Below are 21,786 nucleotides of genomic sequence, written 5' to 3' on the forward strand. Positions count from 1 at the left end.
ATGAAATAACAAAAAGAAAACTTCAATGAAAATCATAACCAAAAACATTTCTTAACAGCATTTTCTTAATGAACATTTAGAAACACAGTTGTAGTGCTGTTTCTCCTCTAGGACAAGACGTCAAGGCAGTCCCCTCAGATGTCTCTCAAATGGTGTTGTCCGTATGAGAAAGGAGAAGGACCTCAACCAGACAGTCTGGCATACGGATACATAAATTGAGGGTCTCTATACATTGAGGAAATTATCTGAGAAGAAGAATATTCCCCCAAAAAGTCTTTGACTGTGAGGATTGTCGTCACAGGGAACTCCTGAGGAAGAAACTCACTCTTCAGGGGGCTGTCTTCCTGGGATCCGTCCTATGCCATGTCTCCTGCAGTTTCTGAGACGTGGGAGGAGAAGGCAGCTATTAAGACACTGATTTGGTGGGGACATGCATACCAGCTGTCAAGTTGCTGCCTTCTGTCCCCTCAGCTGCATTGGACAGAAAGCACTGATCTTTTCACTGAAATCATTGCTGATATCTCTGCAGGCTGGGAACATCACCAGCAACCCTCACAGTACTGTGGGAGAACAAGCTGCTCCTCAGACTCTACCAGTGCAAACCAAGAATGGGGAAATGGGGAGAGACCTAATTGGGGTGCAGGAAGAAAGGAGAAGGCCACATGATACCCAGATCAAAGCCAATGACCAGGACTCATTTGCCATTTGCACTTGGTTCTTATCCCTACAAGGTGCTTCCAACCATAACATGACCCCTGTATGACCTTTGTCACACGACCAAGAACTCGTTCAAAACTCTTCATAGCATCCAATCTGTGATAGGGAGATGCAGTCATATGATATGTTATTCCTCTGTCACCATTTCTGGACTGCAGTTTCAAAAAGGGCAGAGAAGTATAATTGCCAATAACTCAGTTTCTGAAGAGTGGTTAACATCCCAGAATACTTGTGCATACACAGAGCAATGAATAACTCTATCACATAAGGTGGGTGACTGACTGGGTGTGGGGAGATTAGAAAGGTGATAGGGGAAGCAAAGATGTATCCAATAGGCAAATGGTATCAGACATTGTTAATCTGACTCAGCTGCTTGTTCCTACCACATTTTGCTGGGTCTGGAGGTTGCTGGCCTTCTCCTGTTCATCTTCATCATTCGGGTTCAACTCAAACAAATATCGCTGTAACTCCTTGCTCTCCTGCTTCAATGTGACCAACTTCTTCTTCATACATGCCTGGTCCATCAGGAGCCGGCTGTGCAGGTTGCTGGAAACACACTCTGCATAGTAAGATCCTGAAGTCTCTTCCTCCCATTCCAACTGCCAAATCCCACAAAGTCCACCAGGACCCAGATACCCATAAAGACTTCATAGAATACATCTCCATACATGTAAGGCTGCTGCACAAACAGCAAATGGCCAATCCATGGAAGAATAAATTGTTTCTGTGACCCAAGCACCAATAAGAGTCCATGTCGTCCAAAAGAACAAGAGATCTACAACTACCCATGAGAGCCCAATGCATCGGGACAGCATCAATTAGTAGGCAGCAAATAACCACAAGAGGACAGTATGACCAAGGGAGGTCATGCAAACCATGTGGTCCACACATTGAGCTTTATTAAACCTGGTATGACCCCAGAGCCGCAGGTTGGCCTAATAACACTCTGATGCCTGAATCAGTGTAGTTCTATCCAGAGCCTTGTAAAGATGCATAGACACTGTGGTGAGAAGTCACAGTCTCTTAAAGAACTGAAACTGAGTCCAAAAGACCCAGAGCACAGTGATATTTAAACAGCAGAAGACATGGACCCAGAGCTGCAGGCTCTCCAGTCCAGAACAAAGAGAGGCAGCAATGGCCATTCCACAAGTGAGGGGCCCTTCTGACCAGTACTTACCGATAGAAGTTAATCTCCTTCTTGAGCTCCTGAAATTTCTCACGATGTTCAATGTTCTTTGTGTCTAAGTTGTGCAGTAATGACATGACCTCTTTCTCCTTTATCTTCAAGTTTTCATAAAATGGATTTGGCCTGAAGTAGGGGCTGGCCCCAGGAAGATAGAACCCAATGAACATCGAGGTTTAGGATTATATAAACTCAGGCTGTGTCCTGTACTACCCCAGTCCTGGAAGGACACTTTCTGAATTCTACATATTTGAATTCTTCAGCTTCAGAAACTTGGAATTGTGTGCCCAGGACAACAGAAGCTAAGCACCCAGATAAAGGGTTCCCTGGCTCACTTTTTTCAATCAGGAGGGCTGGATCTGCATTCAAACCTGTTATGCTGTCAAGAGCCTAGGCCACAGAGCTTACCAAACCACACACACACACACACACACACACACACACACACACACACACACACACATCCAGAAACCTCTGATTTCATTTTTCCTGTTTTGACAAGTGGAATGCTACAAGCCGAATAACTAATATTCTAGAGCCAGACAGTACACATAATTCTGGAGATGAGACCAGATATTGCCACAAACTTATAATCTGCTCAAGGCATACAAATGTATAGACAAATGTGACCACACAGGCAAAGAACTGTACTGTTGAAAGTGGGGCTTCCAAAATAAAGTACTTACACCTCCATGAAACTATTATACAGGTATATCCTGAGGTCAAAAAACAGACCCCTAAATTCCAAGGGTGGAGGGACACAGAAACATATAAAATTGTGCATATGCATGCAGACCTGTGCACACACAGACACACAAACTGGGACACACCCACAAGAAAAGAAAATTAAACAGACTCAGAGAATGAGAAAGAGAGACAAATATGGAAAGAGCACAATGAGAATCATTAGAAATGTATGCACCATTACTGTCTCAGTGTTTAAGGCACACAGACAAGAAGGAACAGGCCAGAGCCTCAGGCCTTCTAGTTAAGCATGGAGATGAACAATGTGGGACCTGTTACCTAAGGGTGCTGCCATGAGATGATAGCGTTCAGTCACATTCCTAGCAAGTACAAACACTGTCCACAAACTCACAGCACCTAGAACCTTGCAAAGCTGCCACTTGTCAAGGGCTTTCCAATTGTACACTGGGAACTCATGCTCCAGTGACTTTATCCCTGAATTCTTCACTCAGATCACAAATTCAGATTTTCAACAGGCAGAATCAGAGAGTCCATGTCCAAACTCACTCCTCAGTAAGGGTCAGGTTCTGAATCTCCTCTCTATGGGAGATGAGGTTTAGAACAAGGTCCTTTGTTTGGAGCAATGCATACCTCTTGTTCATGGATCCACCTGTCACATAAAGGAGGCGATCTGTCAGCTCATTTCTCTCCTTGGTAGTTAGCTCCAGTTCTCTATTCAGCCTCTCCTCTTCCTCGTTGTCCTGCACCTTGTTTAGGATATTTTCAGGGGATGACGTCTGTCTGCAGGCCTCTGTAGGTAGAAGAACACAAGTGAACCCGCATGGGGTGAATGCATAGAGCATACACAGACCACAGTGAGGTCTAAACAGGAGAACATGCTTGGAAGCCAGTGTCACTGCAAGAAGTTTGGTCTGTGTAAGAGGCATCCTAAGTGGATCACAGTCCCCCCACTACTATATAGAGACCAAGAGATGTAAGCAGCCAGGTGTTCCCTATGCCCGCCCACACAGGCTTACAAGTACCAGAGAGATGCCTTCTCCAGGATTATTATCAGGTACGCAGGCTACAACCTGGTTTCAGGACCCTCACCCCTCTGGTTTCAGAAGTCAGATCATCAATTCAGCATCCACAATGACTTGATTGATCAGGGAAACTCAGATATCCTACACTGTTACTCTAGTCCAATAACTTTGCATTAAAAAGTCATGTAGGGGGAGGACATGGTCAACAGACTTATTAATTCCCCCTACTGAAATGACAAATGCCCCAGAAGTGCCAATAGGTTACAGGCTCTTTCTCTACCTGCTCCATATAGTTTGGCTACTGTAGAAAAATATCTGCCACACAGAACCTCTAATATATGAATGTAAGATTGGCCCCGTCAGCCAGAGGTAGTCAGAGGAGTTCTAAGAATATAAGGTCATGGCCAGGAGCACAGTTCTCTCCCTCTTACTACTGTCAGATAGTCACTGAATTGAAAGAAGCAATGAAAGTGAAGTACATTGATGCCCTGTTTAATTCAGAAAAGTTATACCCTCCATGACTCCTGGTGGTGTTATAATATCAATTTAACATACCGAATGCACTGTAAAAGTAAAGACTAGAAGTTCACCCAATAATAGCATAGGCATTGCCATATCCTCCATGTGGTTATGGAGAAACTAATGATGTGAAAACCTTGACTTTCAGGAATTGTGATCATCATGGAATTCAATATCTGTGGAGATGTTCCAGTGGTTGTGGCCCATTGCTATAAAGGCCAGCTGAAGGCCCCCACACTCACCCCTGAGAGGAAGATCAACATACACTGCCCAGAACTTACTCCACATTCCCCATGTGTCCATCATTACCTTTAGGTTTCGTTTAATTCACTCTAGACTCTTCTCTATCAACATCAACTCTCCCAAAGCACCTACAAAGACGGGAAAACATGTCTGTGGATATATCCTTTGGACACTAAGAGAAAAAGTAGGGAATTGGTTGTCACAACGATACTGGTGACATCACAGGGATTCCAAGGTCTCTCTAGGAGACAATAGAATGTCCACGAAGGGACGGCTGATGTCATGGATAACAGACTTTGCCTCCCTGCTAATGTTCTCCCTGTACTGAGCAAAAGCTGATGGACCCTTTTCAGGGGACTTCCCTGTGGCATAGCCACTGAGCACCACATGCTTCCAAAGCCAAATTTGGCTCTAGGCTTGATTGGAAAAACCTAAGTCATTGCTGTGTATCTAAATGAGTGCTTCCTCCCCAATCCCTGCACAGAAATGTTTCATCCTACCTGAAATTCTCCTTAGTCAGCAATATTACCCATTAAAGATTACTGAGAAATCACACCAGTTCCTATAAGTAGCCAAAGAGGTCTCCTGTCTCATCATGTGCAGGTGCATGAAATCACACCCAGAAATAGCCTATAGGATAGGTGGCAATGTGGGTGTGTGTTATAGGTACAACCTGAAGCTTTGTGCTTAACATTTGACAGTTGCCACCAGATTCTTTAGGAGAAAGAATTGCATTCATTATGGTCCTGGCAACAATGTGGTGATCTGTTAGGAGAGGAAACTGAAATATTGGATCCACCAGTGAATGCACCCTCAGACTGAGTGTGGGGCTCTCCTCTTTGCACTTAAGTTACCAAAGCAGGATTGCTTACAGGCCTCTCTAAGCTATAACGTGTGATTTCATCTGAAAAATAAAATAGTCAGCAGATGTGGGGGGGGGGATGCAGCCAAAGGAGTAGGAGAAGCCTAGAGACATAACTCAGTGGACAGAGTAAGAAACAAGCATCTTCACTCCTGTTTCATGGATCACCCCACAAAACACAAAAGCATGAATCGTACTAAAAAAAAAAGCCAGTTATTTTATTGAATGCATACACTAATACTGTTTACAGTATTAGAGGCAAAGCTCAGATTTTGGGGGCAGATCCATGACTTGAACTATCTTCCTGACAACATATAAATCAATCAATCAATCAATAAATAAATAAATAAATAAATAAATAAGAAAAAAACCACAAAAATAAAAAACACAAAAAGCACAAGCCTCTCATGTGAAGTTACAGAAGAGTGATCCAGTGGTCACTTCTGACCAGGCCATTTTAGCTATGACAGTGCATAGTGACCCTTAATTTGATGGGCCCTATATAAAGCTTTGTGCAATATTGTCATTTTAACCAACCTCATCCAGAACATACATAACGACACAGGATATGATTGCCATGTCCTTGCTGTGTATCAAGTTATTTTTCTGTGTCCTGATTGTCAGGCATATTACACCACCAATCTGAGATGGCTGGTAGACTTGGAAGAAAGTGGATATGAAAGATCCCCGTTTGATATCAGTACAGCCATTTCTTAAGCATGAGAATCTTTTAAGCTGGCCCTTGCTTAGCCCCTAGACGTTAGACAATAGACCAGAAAGTACAGAAAGCACATTCCCACCCACTCTCTAGGAAGCTGCCCGACCATAAGAACAGAGGGTATAGAACATATTTACTGCAGGGCAATTACAAGACAGGAAACATCTCTGGGAAGCTGACTGATCACTATAGAAGTGAGATGTCCTTGGTACTGAATGCAGCTGTGCTATAGGCTGACATCGCTATAGCCTTGTCCTGGGAACCCCAGAACAGAAACACCTGCCAAGACAGATATCCTTGGTCCTTGTCCTGGGAACCCCAGGATAAGAAAACATATATCAAGTCAGACATCCTTCCTACTGAAATAGCTACATTGATGTGGTTACGGCCTTATCCCAGGACGAGAAACATCTGCCTAGTTATCCTTGGCACTGAAATAGCTGAGCTAATGAAACTGTGTGATCATAAATGACTGTTTAAGCTGTACATTTCTGTTGTTTGAGGCTCCTCACATCCCTCCTCGTGAGGACCGTGTCGAGCCCCAGTGCATTGGTATCCCAAAGTAAACCTCTTGTTTTTACATCAAGACTGAGTCCTGTGTGTTCATGGGGTGGTGATTGTCCTCAGGACTGGAGCGAGAGTCTCCTCTGTCTGAGGGTCTTTCAGATAAAGCTATAGTTGTGGGTTACACACCTCAATTCTCATTGGCTAATGCTGTCCTCACAGTCCTTGGAGGCCCCTTTGTAAGACTACCTGTTGGAAAGTAGAAGCAGCTTTATTTGAGCTCAAAGTGAACCTGACGAGCAACGTAGAGAACAAGATGGGGTAATTGAGAACCTGTCTAAAACCAGCACAGAAACCCACCCTTCATTCAAAGCATCATCTACCAATTCTTGAATTTTTACCATTCTCTGCCAACCAGTCTTTCATTCAGGAAAGGTAGAAAAAAACTGGAAATGATCTTTTTATTCTAAGGACCTTGATCTGTCTTTCCTTAGGTCCACATTAAGAACAAATGAAATGGGTATCACCATCTGAACAACTTAGTATCACCTACTCAGCATTTCTAGCCTAATACTGTGCCTATGGCAATCTCAAGCTTCCCTGAGTGTTGCTGCCCCAGCAAGAAGAATGAAGAACTGAGGTCAAACCCCAGTGAACCTTTCAAGGGGTTAGAAGAAAGCCATCAGAGATACTGCATTTCTTTGTCCTTAGATTAAATCAAGATGATACAACGTGAATCTATTGGGCTATTAAACTATAATCTTCCTCACAACCACACCTATCTGAGTTCATTTCTTGGCAGAATTCATGCCCCACCATCCTCGATATTTCTTGATTCATTGCTGCCAACGGCCAGGTTTCCTGAATTTTGTTTTTTGTAGAATTGGGTGTAGTCAATCATAGTTGCCCTCTGTAAGAAATGACAAATATCTATAATAACTGACCACACTGGACTTGTGTATACAAGTACAGTGGTGGAAAATTCAGCATAACTGAGGAGTGGGAAATCACCACAGTGTCCTGGCCTTTCTCTGCCCATATCACAGCTCACAGGCGGCTGGGGCAAACCTTGAGTTCCTCTGTAGAAACAGAGTGATGTTGAATGGACACTGAGCAGGCAGAGCAACACAGCTGAGGCAACTCAATTCCAGCAACAAATGCATTATGTGTTTCCCATCTTAACAGCTCCTTTTGAGGACTTGTCCCCACACCTAGCTTAAACACAGCAATTTTCATACATGCCTGCCTGCTATTTCATATTGTTGCTGTAATACGCCTCCACATCATAGATTTCAAAAAAGAAAGAAAATAAACCTGACAGTGAGAAGGGTGATGCTTGTCAACATCTAGTGTGTTGGGGGCCCAGGTATGGTCACAAATAACCAGGACACAGGGGATGCAAAGCAAAGGCAGATGCAACTGCATGCAGCTGCAAGTTTATTAACCCTTATACAGGCATGAATATGGATTACCTCACTTTCCCTTTTGGCAAGATATAATAAGATCGTTATTCCCATGATATCAGGAACGACTGAGGCAAGACTAGGCAAAGAAGTGAGACTAAGCAAAGGCTTCTCCTTAAAATATCTGTATAGCAAGTCACCCCTCTTCCTAGTATCACAATATACTTGTCATAACCCAGAGAGCATGAGAGCCGCTTCCACAAAATAGGACATAGTACAACATAGTGTAAGGTAAAGTGAGGAAAACATTTTCTTCTCAAGGGCAGCATTGCAGCCCCTGCTTGCATCTCTCAGCCGTCTTTCCTTGATCCTGTCTGGGAAGTGTATCTCAGTGACTCCACAATTTCTCTCTTTGTCCTTTTGTTTTAAAAGTAACACTTTCTATAACATAGCTAAATGTCCTTGAAGGGGTTTAATCATGCAAAAAGAAAGCAATATAATATATAATGTATGCAACCTTTAATGAGTGTATCTATTTTCTTAGGGGTATTTTTCAGATACCTTCCCAGATCTGGATTTAACTTTGGTAATTGTTATCTGTCTACAAAATCAACAATATCGAATAAATATTTCTGTTTTCTGGCGTAAAGTCCTCGGGAGTAAGAACTAATGATTTTGGAATTTGCTCCGTGTCTGTTGTTATGTCCCTCATTTCATTTCTGATTTTTAATTCATGTATTGTCTCTCTTGTGCATTGTTAGTTTGAGGAAGGGGTTGTCTCTCTTGTGGATCATCTCAAAAAAAAAAAAAAAGAGGAAGAAAAGACAGCTCTTGCTTTCCTTGACTTTGTATTTTTCTCTTTGTTTCTAAAGGCTTGATTTCAACCCTGAGTTTATTGCCCTTCATCAGATCCTACCAGACTCTCTATGGGATGAGGCTTTGCCTCACTTGGTAACAGCAGCATGGAATAAATGAAGCTTCTGCTGATCTCTGTTGTGGTGTTGCACATCACAATCTCACCGAAAACCATGCATAGCCTGGTTTTAGGCTCTATAAAAGCGGCCCACTATTTCAGTGTTCCCTGCAAGGTGCCATGGAACGGTAGTAACATAATTCTGCAGGCACATCGACAGGTTTCTCCACGGTCTTCTGGGTCATTTGATAATAATTTATAGTGAGTTCATGGATGAACACACATACACACACACACACAAACACAAACACACACTTTACTGACATGGTGCATATTCTTTGCACACCAAAAATAAAGTGAGCGTTACTGAAAATGCACCAATAGTGCAATCGATGGAGGGAGCTGTGGGGAAGCTGGGGCTTAGAGTTACTTAAAAGACCTGATGCAGATTCTCCTTCTATTGGAGGAGAAACTTGATAGACAATGTGGTTCTTTATTTTCTTTCTCTAGAGCACACAGGACTAGGGTGGCAGCTAGGGCTTTGAGCATGTTTGGCAAGTACTGTAGCACTGAATTAAATCCTAGGGCTGGAACCCTATTAATCATCTACAACAATTACAGGGCAGGCTGGATGACGACACTCAGCTGACATTGTGGACATCTCAAGACAGTCACTGGACAATGGCTGACACACTTGTCTGAAGACTGGAAATGTTTCTCGATCTTGGAGAGGAAAGAAGGACCCTCCAACTACACTGTCCTCTAAGGAAGTTTATTCAGGTGAGGGATGACAGGGACTGTTTTGTCTCATGTCACACATGTCAGTAGAAAATATCCTAGGTATTGGATGGCGCTGTTTCAATTAACAGAACAAAGCACATAGTGTTGGGAAGGATAATAAATTATGAGTAGGATTAGAAAACCCCAAGCCTCTTCCAGGTTCTAGGAGTGCAAAAAAAAAAAAATACCACGAAATATGGCATTAACGTGATAGTTTGGTTAAATCTAGTTACTAGTTTCTATTGTGATACCTATTGTCAGTGCCTGCGCCGACAGTGTGTGAATATCGGGTGTAGGTTTGTGGGGTTGAAAGAAAACACGTACACGGGTCACCCCTTTTTAGCGAGTGCCACCAAGGCTTTACTGAGATCTCCTTATATACCAGAGGCAAAAGCCGTGGAAAAACAACAAGGCAGGTGAAAATCCCCAAACAGGAAAATAGGACAAGTCTGTGAGGTGAAAGTTCCAGCCCAATCAGGGGCATAAACAGCTTCTTAAAAACAAGAAGCAGGAAAGCTCAGTGGGGAGGAAGGGTGCCATGGAAAATCCCAGCCCCAAATCAGGGGCTAAGAGCAGCTGTCAAAGGTGTAAACAATTTCTTCCTATAGCAGGCTGAAAGGCTCAGCGAGGGGGGAGGGAAACACCAAGGTAGGGCCCAACAGGAGCCTTCAATGGTGGCTCTAATGTTTCACTTTCCTCTGTCAACTGGCCTGCACACTGTTTCTAGCACCATAATGATTTCAAGTCTTCCTCATAAGGAAACTTGTGGCAACCGTTGAATGCTAAGCACAAGGCTTCATGAGTGTTCCCCTAACACACACCCATGTTGCAACCTTCGATGCAGGCTATTTCTTGATGTGATTTCAAGCACCTGTACATAATAAGACAGGAGAACATTTTGAGTGCATATTCAAACTGGTATTATTTCTCAGGAATTTTTAATGGCTAATATTGGTGAAGAAGGATAATTTGAGTTAGGATGAGACATTTTTGGGCAGGATTTGGAAGGAAACATTCATTTAGATGCATAGGAATTACTAAGGTTTTTATAATCAAGCCTAGAGGAAAATTTGGCTTTGGAAGCAGGAGATGCTCAGTGGCTCTACCCCAGGAAAGTCTCCTGGAAAGGGCACCTCAGATTATGCTCAGTACAGGGAGAACATTAGCAGGGAGGCAAAGTCTGCTCCCCTTGACATCAGCTGTCCCTTCTTGGACATTCTATTGTCTCCTAGAGAGTTCTTGGCGTCCTCTGTCCCCAATGTTGTAGTGACAACCAGTGCCCTAGTTTCTCTCAGTCCGAGTCTGGCAGATACATCCTAAGACATGTTTTCCAGTCTTAGAAGTGTTTTGGGAGGGCAAATGTCAATTGTGGAGAGACTAGGGTGAAGGATCTGACCTTTCGTCTCAAGGAAATGATGGACAAAGAAAGTGGTTCTGGGGAATGTGGAGTAAGATCTGGGCAGTGTCTTTTGAGCTTTCTGTGGAGGTGGGGTTGGGGGAGGGATGGTGGGGGTCCTGCAAGCTTAAGTTGACCTTTCTAGCAATTGGCCACAACAACTGGAGCATCTGCAAAGGAATTGAATTTCAATGAATATCAAAATTCCTGAAAGTCATGGATTTCAGAACATTAATTTTCCCATCCCCAAAGAAAGGATATGGTAAGGCCAATGCTACTATTCTGTGAACTTCTGGCCTTTACTTTTAAAGTTGATTTGTGGCTTGTTTTTTGTTTGTTTATTTATTTATTTAGTGGGTAATATTATTTATTGCCAAAGTCAAACATCTGGGTTACATCCTGGGACCCACATGACAGAAGGAGAGAAATGGCTCCTGAAAGTTGTTTGGTCATGTACTGCACACACACACACACACACACACACACACACACACACACTCACACACACACACAGACACTCACACTCATACACACACAAACTTTTACGCAATAGTAATTTTTCTTAGAGTCTGATATAATTGGTTCTAATACAAAGACAGCCTGAGTGTAGTTACTATATGATTAAATAGTACTCATGCTCTCAGGAACAGAGTTTAAAGTTTATAGGTACCTAATAAACTTGCATTGGGACATATAAAGAACATTTAAATGTTCAGCAGAAATACAAAGAACAACTAATTTAATTTGTTAAAAGTGAAAGCTTATACAATTCTGAAGGTTTTTATGCTGGTTTTATTATACATGTAACTATGAAAAGAAAACATACATACTTGATCAATGAAATGAGGAAGAGTGATTTAATGAACAGAAAAATGGATGGTACTTCAAAATTTCCATGATTACATATTATCTATTTAATTCCCTCCACAACAGCAAGAAACGGACATTATTATTTATGCGACATTACAGATACATAAACCGAGAAAATATTGTTTGGCCTGATTTTCTGAGCCTCCTTAAAGGTTTAGTTAATTGACAGAACTGTCCTTTAAAATTAGGGTCCATATTCTTCTGTTTTAAATGTGTGACACTTTTATCTTTTTTTCTCCATCTTTATTAAATTGGGTATTTCTTATTTATATTTCAATTGTTATTACCTTTCTGGGTTTCCAGGCAAACATCCCCCTTACCCCTCCCCCTCCCCTTCTCTATTGGTGTCCCCTCCCCATTCTCCTCCCATTACCACCCTCCCCCCAACAATCCCTTTCACTGGGGGTTCAGTCTTGGCAGGACCAAGGGCTTCCCTTTTATTTCTAGTGGGTGCTGCTCTCCCTGCTCCGTGGGAAGTGGATGGGGGAAGGCCCGGGCCTGAGCTGAGTTGGAACTGGGGTAGAAAGGCATAGGGCCTTCTAGGTGAGAATGCCAAACCACCACTGCTGCTGCAGCCACCATGGAGAAGCCCTTGTTCCTGCTGCAGGGAGGAGAGTCTGGTGCCCACAAAATGGCTGAAGGGGAGCTGAGAGCAGACAGCTTCATCACCCGCCTGCTGGAGGTTGAGGATATCGTCCGGGAAAAATTGTGCAGATGACTGAAGCAGAAGTCCGAGGACTGTGTATCACGTCTCGTGAAATCTTTCTTAGCCAGCCAACAGCTGTGAACACAGGTTTCTTTTGGAGAGCAGGCCTGTGCAGGCCCAGAACCCAGGTGGGACAGTTCAAGCTACCCTTTTTCCATGGCCAATCTCAGATCATATTCAGAAAGTATTTCTTGGGCTAAAGAGATGGCTTAGTGGTTAAGAGCACTGACTGCTCTTCCAGAGGTCCTGAGTTCAAATCCCAGCAACCACATGATGGCTCACAACCATCTGTAATGAGATATGATGCCCTCTTCTGGTGTGTCTAAAGACAGTCACGGTGTACTTGTATATAATAAATAAATAAATAAATAAATAAATAAATCTTAAAAAAAAAGAGTATTTCTTCCAGGTGATGGATTTCCAATTTATGGAATTGAACTAACTTACTGATGGTGGAAGTGACACAGAGAGTTAAAGTACAGAAGGAATAATCCAGAATGTCCACCAACAGTTGCTGTCACACCAGGACTTTTAAAAGCTCAGCTGCTAGAGTAGCAATGTAGTCTTTGGTTATTCTCAAGCTTAGGTCTTCTAGTCATTATAAGCTGACCATGACACAAAAAGAGTAATCTATATCAAAATAGAGAATAGTAACTAGATTCACACCACACTATCACATCACTACTGTATTTGAGGTTCTCAGTTAATATCTAAGAACCTGGAAGAGGCCTGGGTCTTGCTACACATACTCATAATTTATGTCCCCATTGTCAGCTGAGATTCTTCATGCAGCCTGGGGTCAAGGAGGTCATCCCACAAAGCACAAAACACCCATCTCAGATAAACATGTATGGTTTACTGAATCCAAAACATCCATGAATTTCAGGACACAATTAAATGTTGAAACCTAAGGATAATAGATAGAGAAGAGAATTAAGATTTCTAGTTCATAGATCCAGTAAACACCTTCAACAAATCATAGCAGCAAACTTCCATAAGGTAAAGAAAGAAAAGGCCATAAAGGTACAACAAGCCTACAGAACATCAAACTAATTGTACCAGAAAAATTCCTCCATTCACATAATAATTAAAACGCTAAATGCACAGATCAAGAAAGAACATTAAAAGGGGTAAGGTATAAATATCTAGTAACAAATAAATTCAGACGTATCTGAATTACACCAGACTTCTCAACAGAGATTCTAAAAGTCAGAAAATCTTGGGCAGATGTACTGCAGACACAGGCTCCTATATCCAGCATAATCCTCAATCACCATAAAAGGAGGAACCAGGATATTTCATGACAAAACCAAATTTAAACAATTCTTTTCTGTAAGAAAGCACAACAGAGGCTAACAGGACGAAAACTCCAAGACAATAAACTGAACTATACCCAAGAAAAACCAAGAAATTAATCTTCTCTCAATAATTTAAAAAAAGAGAAGCACACAAACATAATTTCACCTATAACCAGATAAAGAAGAGAATGCAGCAATCATTGGCTTTAATATCTGAACAGATCTTCTTTCCCTAATCCCCAAGCTCCCAGGGGCCAAACTGCCAGCCAAAGTGTATGCAAGGATGCTCTATGGTTCAAGGTGAGGCCTGTAGCCCCACCAAAGGCAGATCCTAGAGGTGTGAGGTGGGAATGGATATGTGTGGGTGGGGGAGCACTGTCACATAGGCAAAGCTGAGCAGAAATGGGATGTAAATATGATGAGGGGAGTGTGGAAAGCAGGACAATAGTTGAAATGTAAATAAATAAAATAACCGATTAATAAAAAATAGCCAAAAATAAAATAACAAGTAAAAAGGTAAATGAAAATTAAACCAAACCAACCAAACAAACAAACAAAAATCCCTGAAGTGGATTGGCCTAATTCTGCTTGTATTTTAATGCTAATTTGTGGAACTCAGGACTGGTTAACCCCAAATAACTGACCCTGTTCCCAGTTAACTGTGATTATAAAGAAGCCAACAGCCAACAGCTGCACAGCAGAGAGATGGGGGAGGGGAGTTTCTGAGGGCTTTGCTAGAGAGGATCATGAGGAGGGAAGAAGGAAGAAGAAGCTGCCAAAGAATAAAGGAAGAACGTGTGTGATGGAGAGGAGAGAGGAAGAGGACAGCAGCCATGGTTAAGGGAGAGGAGAGCCTGGTCCTGAGGGCTGTCCAAGTGCAACAAAGAGCAGCCAAGATGCTACACAGTCAGTAAGAGTTGAGCGTTATTGTTTGGAAAGTAGATCTCGTACCATGGAGGGCAGGCAGCTGCACTGCTACTGTGCTTACTAATGCACACTAAAATAAATTTAACAAAATATGTATAACCAGTAAGACAGCTCTGTAGAGGATCCTAAAAGGAATACTTTAGTTTGAAGGGAAGGACAAAATACCAGAGAACACAGGGGATAAATTAATAAAACTAGGAAAGTTAATCAAAGAAGACTGTGAAAACCACAAAAATTAACAAAATGACAAAATTTAATACATAGGTTTAAATAATAATTACATATCACTAAACTCAATATCTAGGGTGGTGGGGCATGAATTCTGCCATGATCTGAACTCATAAAGGTGGGGTTGGGAGAAACATGTCTGGTTAAATAGTCCACCCACATTGTGTCAATGTGATTTAATCTAAGGACAAAGAAGTGGAGCATCTCTCAAGGCTTTCTTCTAACCCCTTGAAAGGATCACTGGGGTGTGGCCTCAGTACTTCATACTTCTTGCTGGGTCAGCGAAACTCAAGGAAGCTTGAGATTGTCATAGCACAGTATTAGGCTAGATATACTGAGTAGATGATACTAAGTTGTTCAGATGGTGATATCCATTTGCATGTGTTCTTAATGTGGACCTAAGGAAAGAGAGATCAAGGTCCTTAGAATAGAAGGAACATTCCCAGTCCTTTTCTACCATTCCAGACTGAAAGGCTGGTAGGGAGAAAGTGGTAAATAAGAAAGAATTAATAGATGATGCTTTGAATGAAGGGTTGGTTTTTGTGCTGGTTTTAGACAGGGTCTCACGTATCCATGTTGCCCTCTCCCTGGCTGGCCCGGTTCACTTTGAAGTCAGTGCTTCCATTTCCAATAGACAGTCTTACAAGAGGGGCCTCCGAGGTCTCTGAGGACAGCATTAGCCATTGACAGTTGAGGTGTGCAACCCACAACTATAGTTTTAGCCACTTTGTTCCATGTCTACCAGCTATTTCAGATTGTTGCTGTTCTATGCCTGACAATCAAGGACACAGAAAAATAACCTGATAGAGAGCAAGGACATGGTGATCACATCCTTGCCTCTGCTGTATGTTCTGGATGAGGTTTGTTAAAATTCCAATATTGCAAAAAGCTTTATATAGGGCCCATCACATTAAGGGTCACTATGCACTGTTTCATCTAAAATGGCCTAATCAGAACTGACCGCCAGACAACACTTCCTGCGAAGTTCCTATGAGAAGCTTAAGTTTTTTGTGTTTTTTCTTCTTCCTTCCTTCCTTCCTTTCTTTCTTTCTTTCCTTCTTTCTTTCTTTCTTTCTTTCTTTCTTTCTTTCTTTCTTTCTTTCTTTCGCTTTATAGGTTTAGAGGAATGTATTTTGGGCCACGGATCTGCCCCTAGTATCTCTGCTATGGATGTGATCAATCAGTGTTAGTGTGTGCATTCAATAAAATGTCCATTTTTGACTAAGGTAGATGCTTCTGTGTTTTGTGGGGTGACCCATTGTCAATGTCTAGTGAGTTGGGGCCCTGGGTATGGTCGCATACCCCCAGGACACAGGGGGTGCAGAGCAAAGGCAGAAGAAACTGCACGCAGTTGCAAGCTTTATTAATCCTTATTGAGCTAAGAATATGCATTACTACAATTTTCATTGTGCAAAGATACCATAAGATCATTATTCCCAGGATAACAGGAACAATGAGGGAAGATTAAACAAAGAAAGATGAATAAACAAAAGCTTCTTCTAAAAATATTCATATAACAAATCACCTCTCTTATTATAATCAAAATATACTCACCATTACCAAGAGAGCGTTAGAACCACTTCCACAGAAACAGACACAGCAGAACATAACTTAAGGCCAAGTGAGAAAAACATTTTCTTCTCCAGGGTGGCATTCCAGCCCCTACTTGTATCTGTCACCAGGCCTTTCTTGACCCTGCCTGAGAGCTGCATCTCTATGTCTTAACAATTACTTCTTTTTTCTTTTGTTTTAAAGTAACACTTTACATAACATAGCTAAAGGTCCTTGTAGGGGTTTAGTCATGTAAAAATAAAGCAACATAATACATAATGTACATAAGATTATGGCAAAACTAGCTCCTCCCATGCTATAGAAAATCCTTTGAAGTCAAGCCTTGGGATCTAATCCTGTCAATTGATCAGCCAATAATTTCGCTATTTCTCTAGGGCTAGTATCTTCTAGCTGTTTACCAAAAGACATTCGAACATCATATTTCAAGGCATTAATTACTTTTGAAGCACTTTCATTACCCTCTAAATAGGCTTGAATTAACTTCCAATCATGTTCTGTGTCATTATCCATATATTTACTAACACAAAAGTAGTAGGATTTCATCATGATAAGCAATATAAGCCCGATAACTGGCATTGGCCGCAGCAGAAGAAACCATGAGTAAAACACACATTGCTAAGAATAAGTGCTCAGCCGTAAAGGACTTTCCTGAAGGAGACAAAATTATTCCTTTCAGTGCTTAATCGCTTCACCTGACCCCACATAGGTAATAGGGTTGTCACTGCACGGATCCTTATCCATTGTTGTTTGTGGACACTAAGAGAAGCCAGGGCCTCAGTAATGGAGGACACCTCCTCATCTCCTGAGAACATCCATCAGGAGAAAATGTAGCTGGTTTAACTGGATTCCTTTGAGGGTAGGGAGCAGTTCTTATTATTCTGTGCTTGGATCCATCTCCCGGGTAACCAGAATAGTCTCCCATCCTGTAATGAGACAAAACCCTCTCCCCTATATACAATGATGTCCCTTCCTGCCATTCAGCATCCCGGGCAATTTTTATCCATACTGTCTGTTCCATGCCTTCTGGGGGGAAGTTCAACAAAGTGTCTATTGGCTCTTGATATAACTTCACCTTGTGGTAAATTAAGAAAATTAATAATGTATAATGCTTGTGCCAATATAGCTCTGGGACTGGTCTGCAAACTCCATTCAGGTTGCATAAGGCCATCTCTTTTCCCCCTTTTTAATTTTATAATTTGTCATTTCAGGGTATGGTGAATTCTTTCAACAAAAGCTTGTCCTTGTGTATTGTGTTCTGTACCAGTAATATGTACAATATGATATCGTTGACAAAATTGTTTATATTGATAAGAAATATATGTTGGTCCATTATCAATTTTAATTTTAGAAGGCAGTCCCATAACAGCAAAAGTTTCCAATAGATGCTGTATAACATGAGCAATGCGTACTCCTGGCAATGGTGTAGCCCACACAAATTTTGAAAAATTATCTATGCTTACATCTATATGTGAAACGCAACCAAACTAAGAAACATGGGTTATATCGATCTGACACGATGTATTAAGTTGCATCAACTGGGATTAATTTGAGATGGAATACATTTTATACGTGAAGACTGACACATAGGACAATTAGCAATAATTTGTTTGGCTTGAGAATAGGGAAGCTTATATTTAATATGTAAATATCCTGTATTGGCATGATTATGACTGTGTTCTTCTGGGGTAGCAAATGCCACTAATTGATCTACCATAGGATTGCCAAATGTTAAAGATTCTGGAAATTTTGAATGTGATCTAGTATGTGTAATGAATATTCTAGAGTTTCATAATAACAATAGTCCTTTAATATGTGAGAATAACATTTAATATTGGCTTAGATGTAGAAACAACAGCAGTCGCAATATTCTGTACTACTCCTACAACATAAGCGGACTCAGCTATAATATTTTTACATCATGAGTAAAATCCTGGAATACATTAATTACCGCTAATAATTCATTTTGTTGTACTGACCCAAAAGAAGATTCTTGTCCCCAAAATTAATCTTTGGTCCAATAAGCCATCTTGGTGTTAGAGCCATCTGTAATCACAGTAAAGGCTGATGGTAATGGATCAACAGAAATTAGTGTATTTATCAAATTTTTTTTTGTTTTTTAAAGCAATCCCACAATTTACTATGGGGAGGATGAAATTCAATATTTCCAATGTAAGAAATCATGGCTAATTGAAAAACCTCAGACATCTGCATTAAATATTCCACTTTATCTTTGCTTAATGGGAAAACAAAAGCAGCACAATCATATCCCCACAGAGTAACATGTCTTTGTATGCCTTGCTGAATGATTAAAGAAATTTGTTCCTCATTATTTGTTAATGTTTGGTTAAAGTTTTATTTAATATAAACCCATTCTAAAGGCAACTCATCCTGAGCGAAAGTGCCTGTAGGATATTCAAGAGTATTTAAACATATAATTTAATAACTCTATCTGGATCAATACATGCCAAATATGCATCTTTCCATTTTCAGAAAAGATACCCTGGCATGCCTTCATATAAGCATTAATATCCCCAGCCCCCTTTATAGGTAATAATGTTCTCCTGTACTCTTCATTAGCATTTTCAAAAGCAAGCATTTGCAGCAGTTGTCCTCCAGCTTCCGCTCCTACCATTGTTCTTTCCAATGTTAATTTTAATATACATAAAAACTTAATATATGGTTCATAGAAAGCTACTACCTTTTTCAACCAACCAGTATCATCCTTTATAATAAGTCGGTTGGGCCACACCTTGAATCGATGCTGGCCTAATTATAGGAAAAGAAAAAGCAGGTGAATTCGTCATCATCATCGTGTGAATCTAATGGTCAACATGCCATCCTCGGGAAACGACTTAGAAAAACCTGCTTCAGGCAGTGGAGCAGAGGGCAAAACTTTTACTTTCGTTTTGTCTTAATGAAGCTCTAGCTTCTTGTTCTGTAATCGTTATTACCCTGTCTGCATTCATGGCCTTGAACACAGTAAAAATTACAGCCCAAAGAGACCAGAAATTGGAATCTTTTTGCCCTGCCTGACAGCCTTTTTCACCTTAACTTTCACTTTGACCCAGATATCAGAATCCCTGGAACCATCATCAGGGAAACATGGAGTTTACTCTTGCTGTCTCTAAACACTTTTCTAAACCAGACTGATAGACATGAATTCCCTGCACTCTTAAAGATGCTTAAGCATAGCGAGATGAAGAGAAGATTTATCTTGTCCCATTTCCTTGTAATAAAATGTACTTACCTTATCTGACTGTCCAGACTTACCTTCAGGGACCCTGTTCCAGTGCCATAGGTTGACGTCTGGGGTGTTGGGAGCCCTGCATCAGGTCGCATTCCTTACTGTGTTTCCCGATGCTCAGTGGCCATGCCACTCCAGCATGCTTTGAAATGAACCAGTCCGCAACCGCCACCACCACCACCACCACCACCACCACCACCACCACCACCACCACCACCAGCAGCAGCACCACCACTAATTTGGTTTTGTAAATAAAGTTTTATTGACATCGCCATCCTCAGCATTTACATCCTGTTCAGTGCTGCTTCTGGCTGCAGCTGCAGGGTTTAGGAGCCACAGAGCGCTTTAGGCTCCCAGAGCTGAGAGCATTGACCTTTTGCCTTGTTTGTGAAAGAGGTGACTGACCCCTGTGCTCGAGGTGGCATTTCCGTGCCCCTTAACCCATAGCATAGGTCTCTGTGCCATCCTCTCCCTTTGCTGTGGTGTGCACTTCCTGGTACATTTCCGTTAGCTCTTGACATTTCCAGAGCATTGGGTCTTGCAAATTGAATTTGCATGGCACCAGGAATAGACCTGATAGCAGGGTATGGGACACGCCCTATGGGGACCCTGCCCAGGGGCATAAGCTTACTTTTCCAGTCAACTCCCTGAACAGTGAGCCTTTGTGGGACAAGGTACTTCACGACATGACTTGACCTCTCTGCAGTGCACCCAATCCCTGCTTGGCTCAGATGTCCCCCAGAGAGGTTGTGTGAGTGTCCCCAGTAGAGGCAGCACTCTGTGTGGTGGCATTGACATGGCATCCAGGAAAGTCAAAACCAGAGGGACATGTCGGGAAGTTGGAAGCAGATGTCTGTGTCCATGGAGAGAAGGATGGACTAGACACTCCTACAGGGGGTGAGCTGAGAAGCACTTCCTTGGCTTTTTCACAGCCGTGTAGGCTGCATGCCATGCTGTGTACCCATGTTGTGCTGAAGTCCCAGGCTTTGATTCTCCCACAGCTGCTGTGTCCAGGGGCCAGGGTAGGATTAAGCAGACTTCAGCAGGAGAAAGGTGAAAACCCTGGTTGGGGGGTGGGGATGGCACAGTCATAAAACTCATGCACATGAGGCCCCTGACTTAGAGCCGTATAGCAGCTATGACAATCCAGCTCTGGTGACACTCATCTGCAATGCCAGGCCATGGGGGGGTAGAGGCAGTAGGATCAGTTGTTTAATTATCCTTGGCTACAAGGCAAGTTCGAGGCCAGCCTGGGCAACTTTGTCTATGAAAATAAGACAAAATGAGGTCTTGACTCTGAGCACCACAGTCTGTACCTGGCACGGTTGCCCCACCCCAGGTAAGAAACCCCTCTGTCCAGAGGCCATAACTGCAGGATACCCCTGGCCAAGTGTCTATACAGCGTCCTGTTTGACTGGACTGTGCTGAGTACCAACCACGCTCTCCTCAACAGGAAGGACATGGGAGAGGCTGTTTCTGTGAGGGCCCGGGCCCTGAGACAGCCAAGAATAAACCCTGTCCTTGGGAAAAACCATGGAGACTAGGAACCCAGGGGATCTCTGCAAACACCAGGGCTGGCAGGGGACTCTGATCCTCTACAGCAGCTGCTCTCAATCTGTGGGTTCTACATCAGCGCTCCTGCACACCAGACATTTACACTACAGTTCCTCACAGTAACAAAGTTACACTCATGAAGTAGCTCTCCAATAAGTTTATGCTGGGATGACAACGACATGAGGAACTGAAATAAAGAGTCACAGTGTTAGGAAGGGTAAGAACCGCCATTCTATAGGAACCCAGGCATCTGCACTCGGTGTCTGGAAGTGTGATAGGCTAGACTTCACCCTCAGCGATGCCAGCATGTGGGCACCAAGCCTAGGTTCCACCCAAATGCTTACTGGATATGTGCAGGCCTGGTTCCATCAAGAAGTAATAAAGGAACCCTTGGCAAAGAACACTGGGTACCAAACAGGTCA

General features: G+C 42.2%; 2 protein-coding genes across 2 annotated transcripts in view; one reads left to right on the forward strand and one right to left on the reverse strand.

Annotated features, from left to right (window-relative positions):
* Positions 1 to 1,082: 1,082 nt before the first annotated feature.
* Positions 1,083 to 19,905, reverse strand: LOC147999035 (disks large homolog 5-like). Its single transcript, XM_087595395.1, has 5 exons — positions 19,837 to 19,905; positions 12,394 to 12,553; positions 3,236 to 3,395; positions 1,895 to 2,038; positions 1,083 to 1,263 (listed from the first exon to the last, which is right to left on the reverse strand). The coding sequence occupies exons 1-5, from the start codon at positions 19,903 to 19,905 to the stop codon at positions 1,083 to 1,085; spliced, it is 714 nt and encodes a 237-aa protein (XP_087451521.1).
* The window catches only part of LOC134483571 (disks large homolog 5-like), an 81,981-nt gene continuing 69,595 nt past the window's right edge, over positions 9,401 to 21,786 (forward strand). Inside the window, exon 1 of the mRNA XM_087595970.1 lies at positions 9,401 to 9,569. The gene's annotated coding sequence lies outside the window, so the exon portion shown is untranslated. The remainder of the gene's footprint in view (positions 9,570 to 21,786) is intronic.

The sequence above is a fragment of the Rattus norvegicus genome, chromosome 19, assembly GCF_021556685.1.
Source record: "Rattus norvegicus strain SHRSP/BbbUtx chromosome 19, alternate assembly SHRSP_T2T, whole genome shotgun sequence".
In the NCBI taxonomy this organism is placed as follows: domain Eukaryota; kingdom Metazoa; phylum Chordata; class Mammalia; order Rodentia; family Muridae; genus Rattus; species Rattus norvegicus.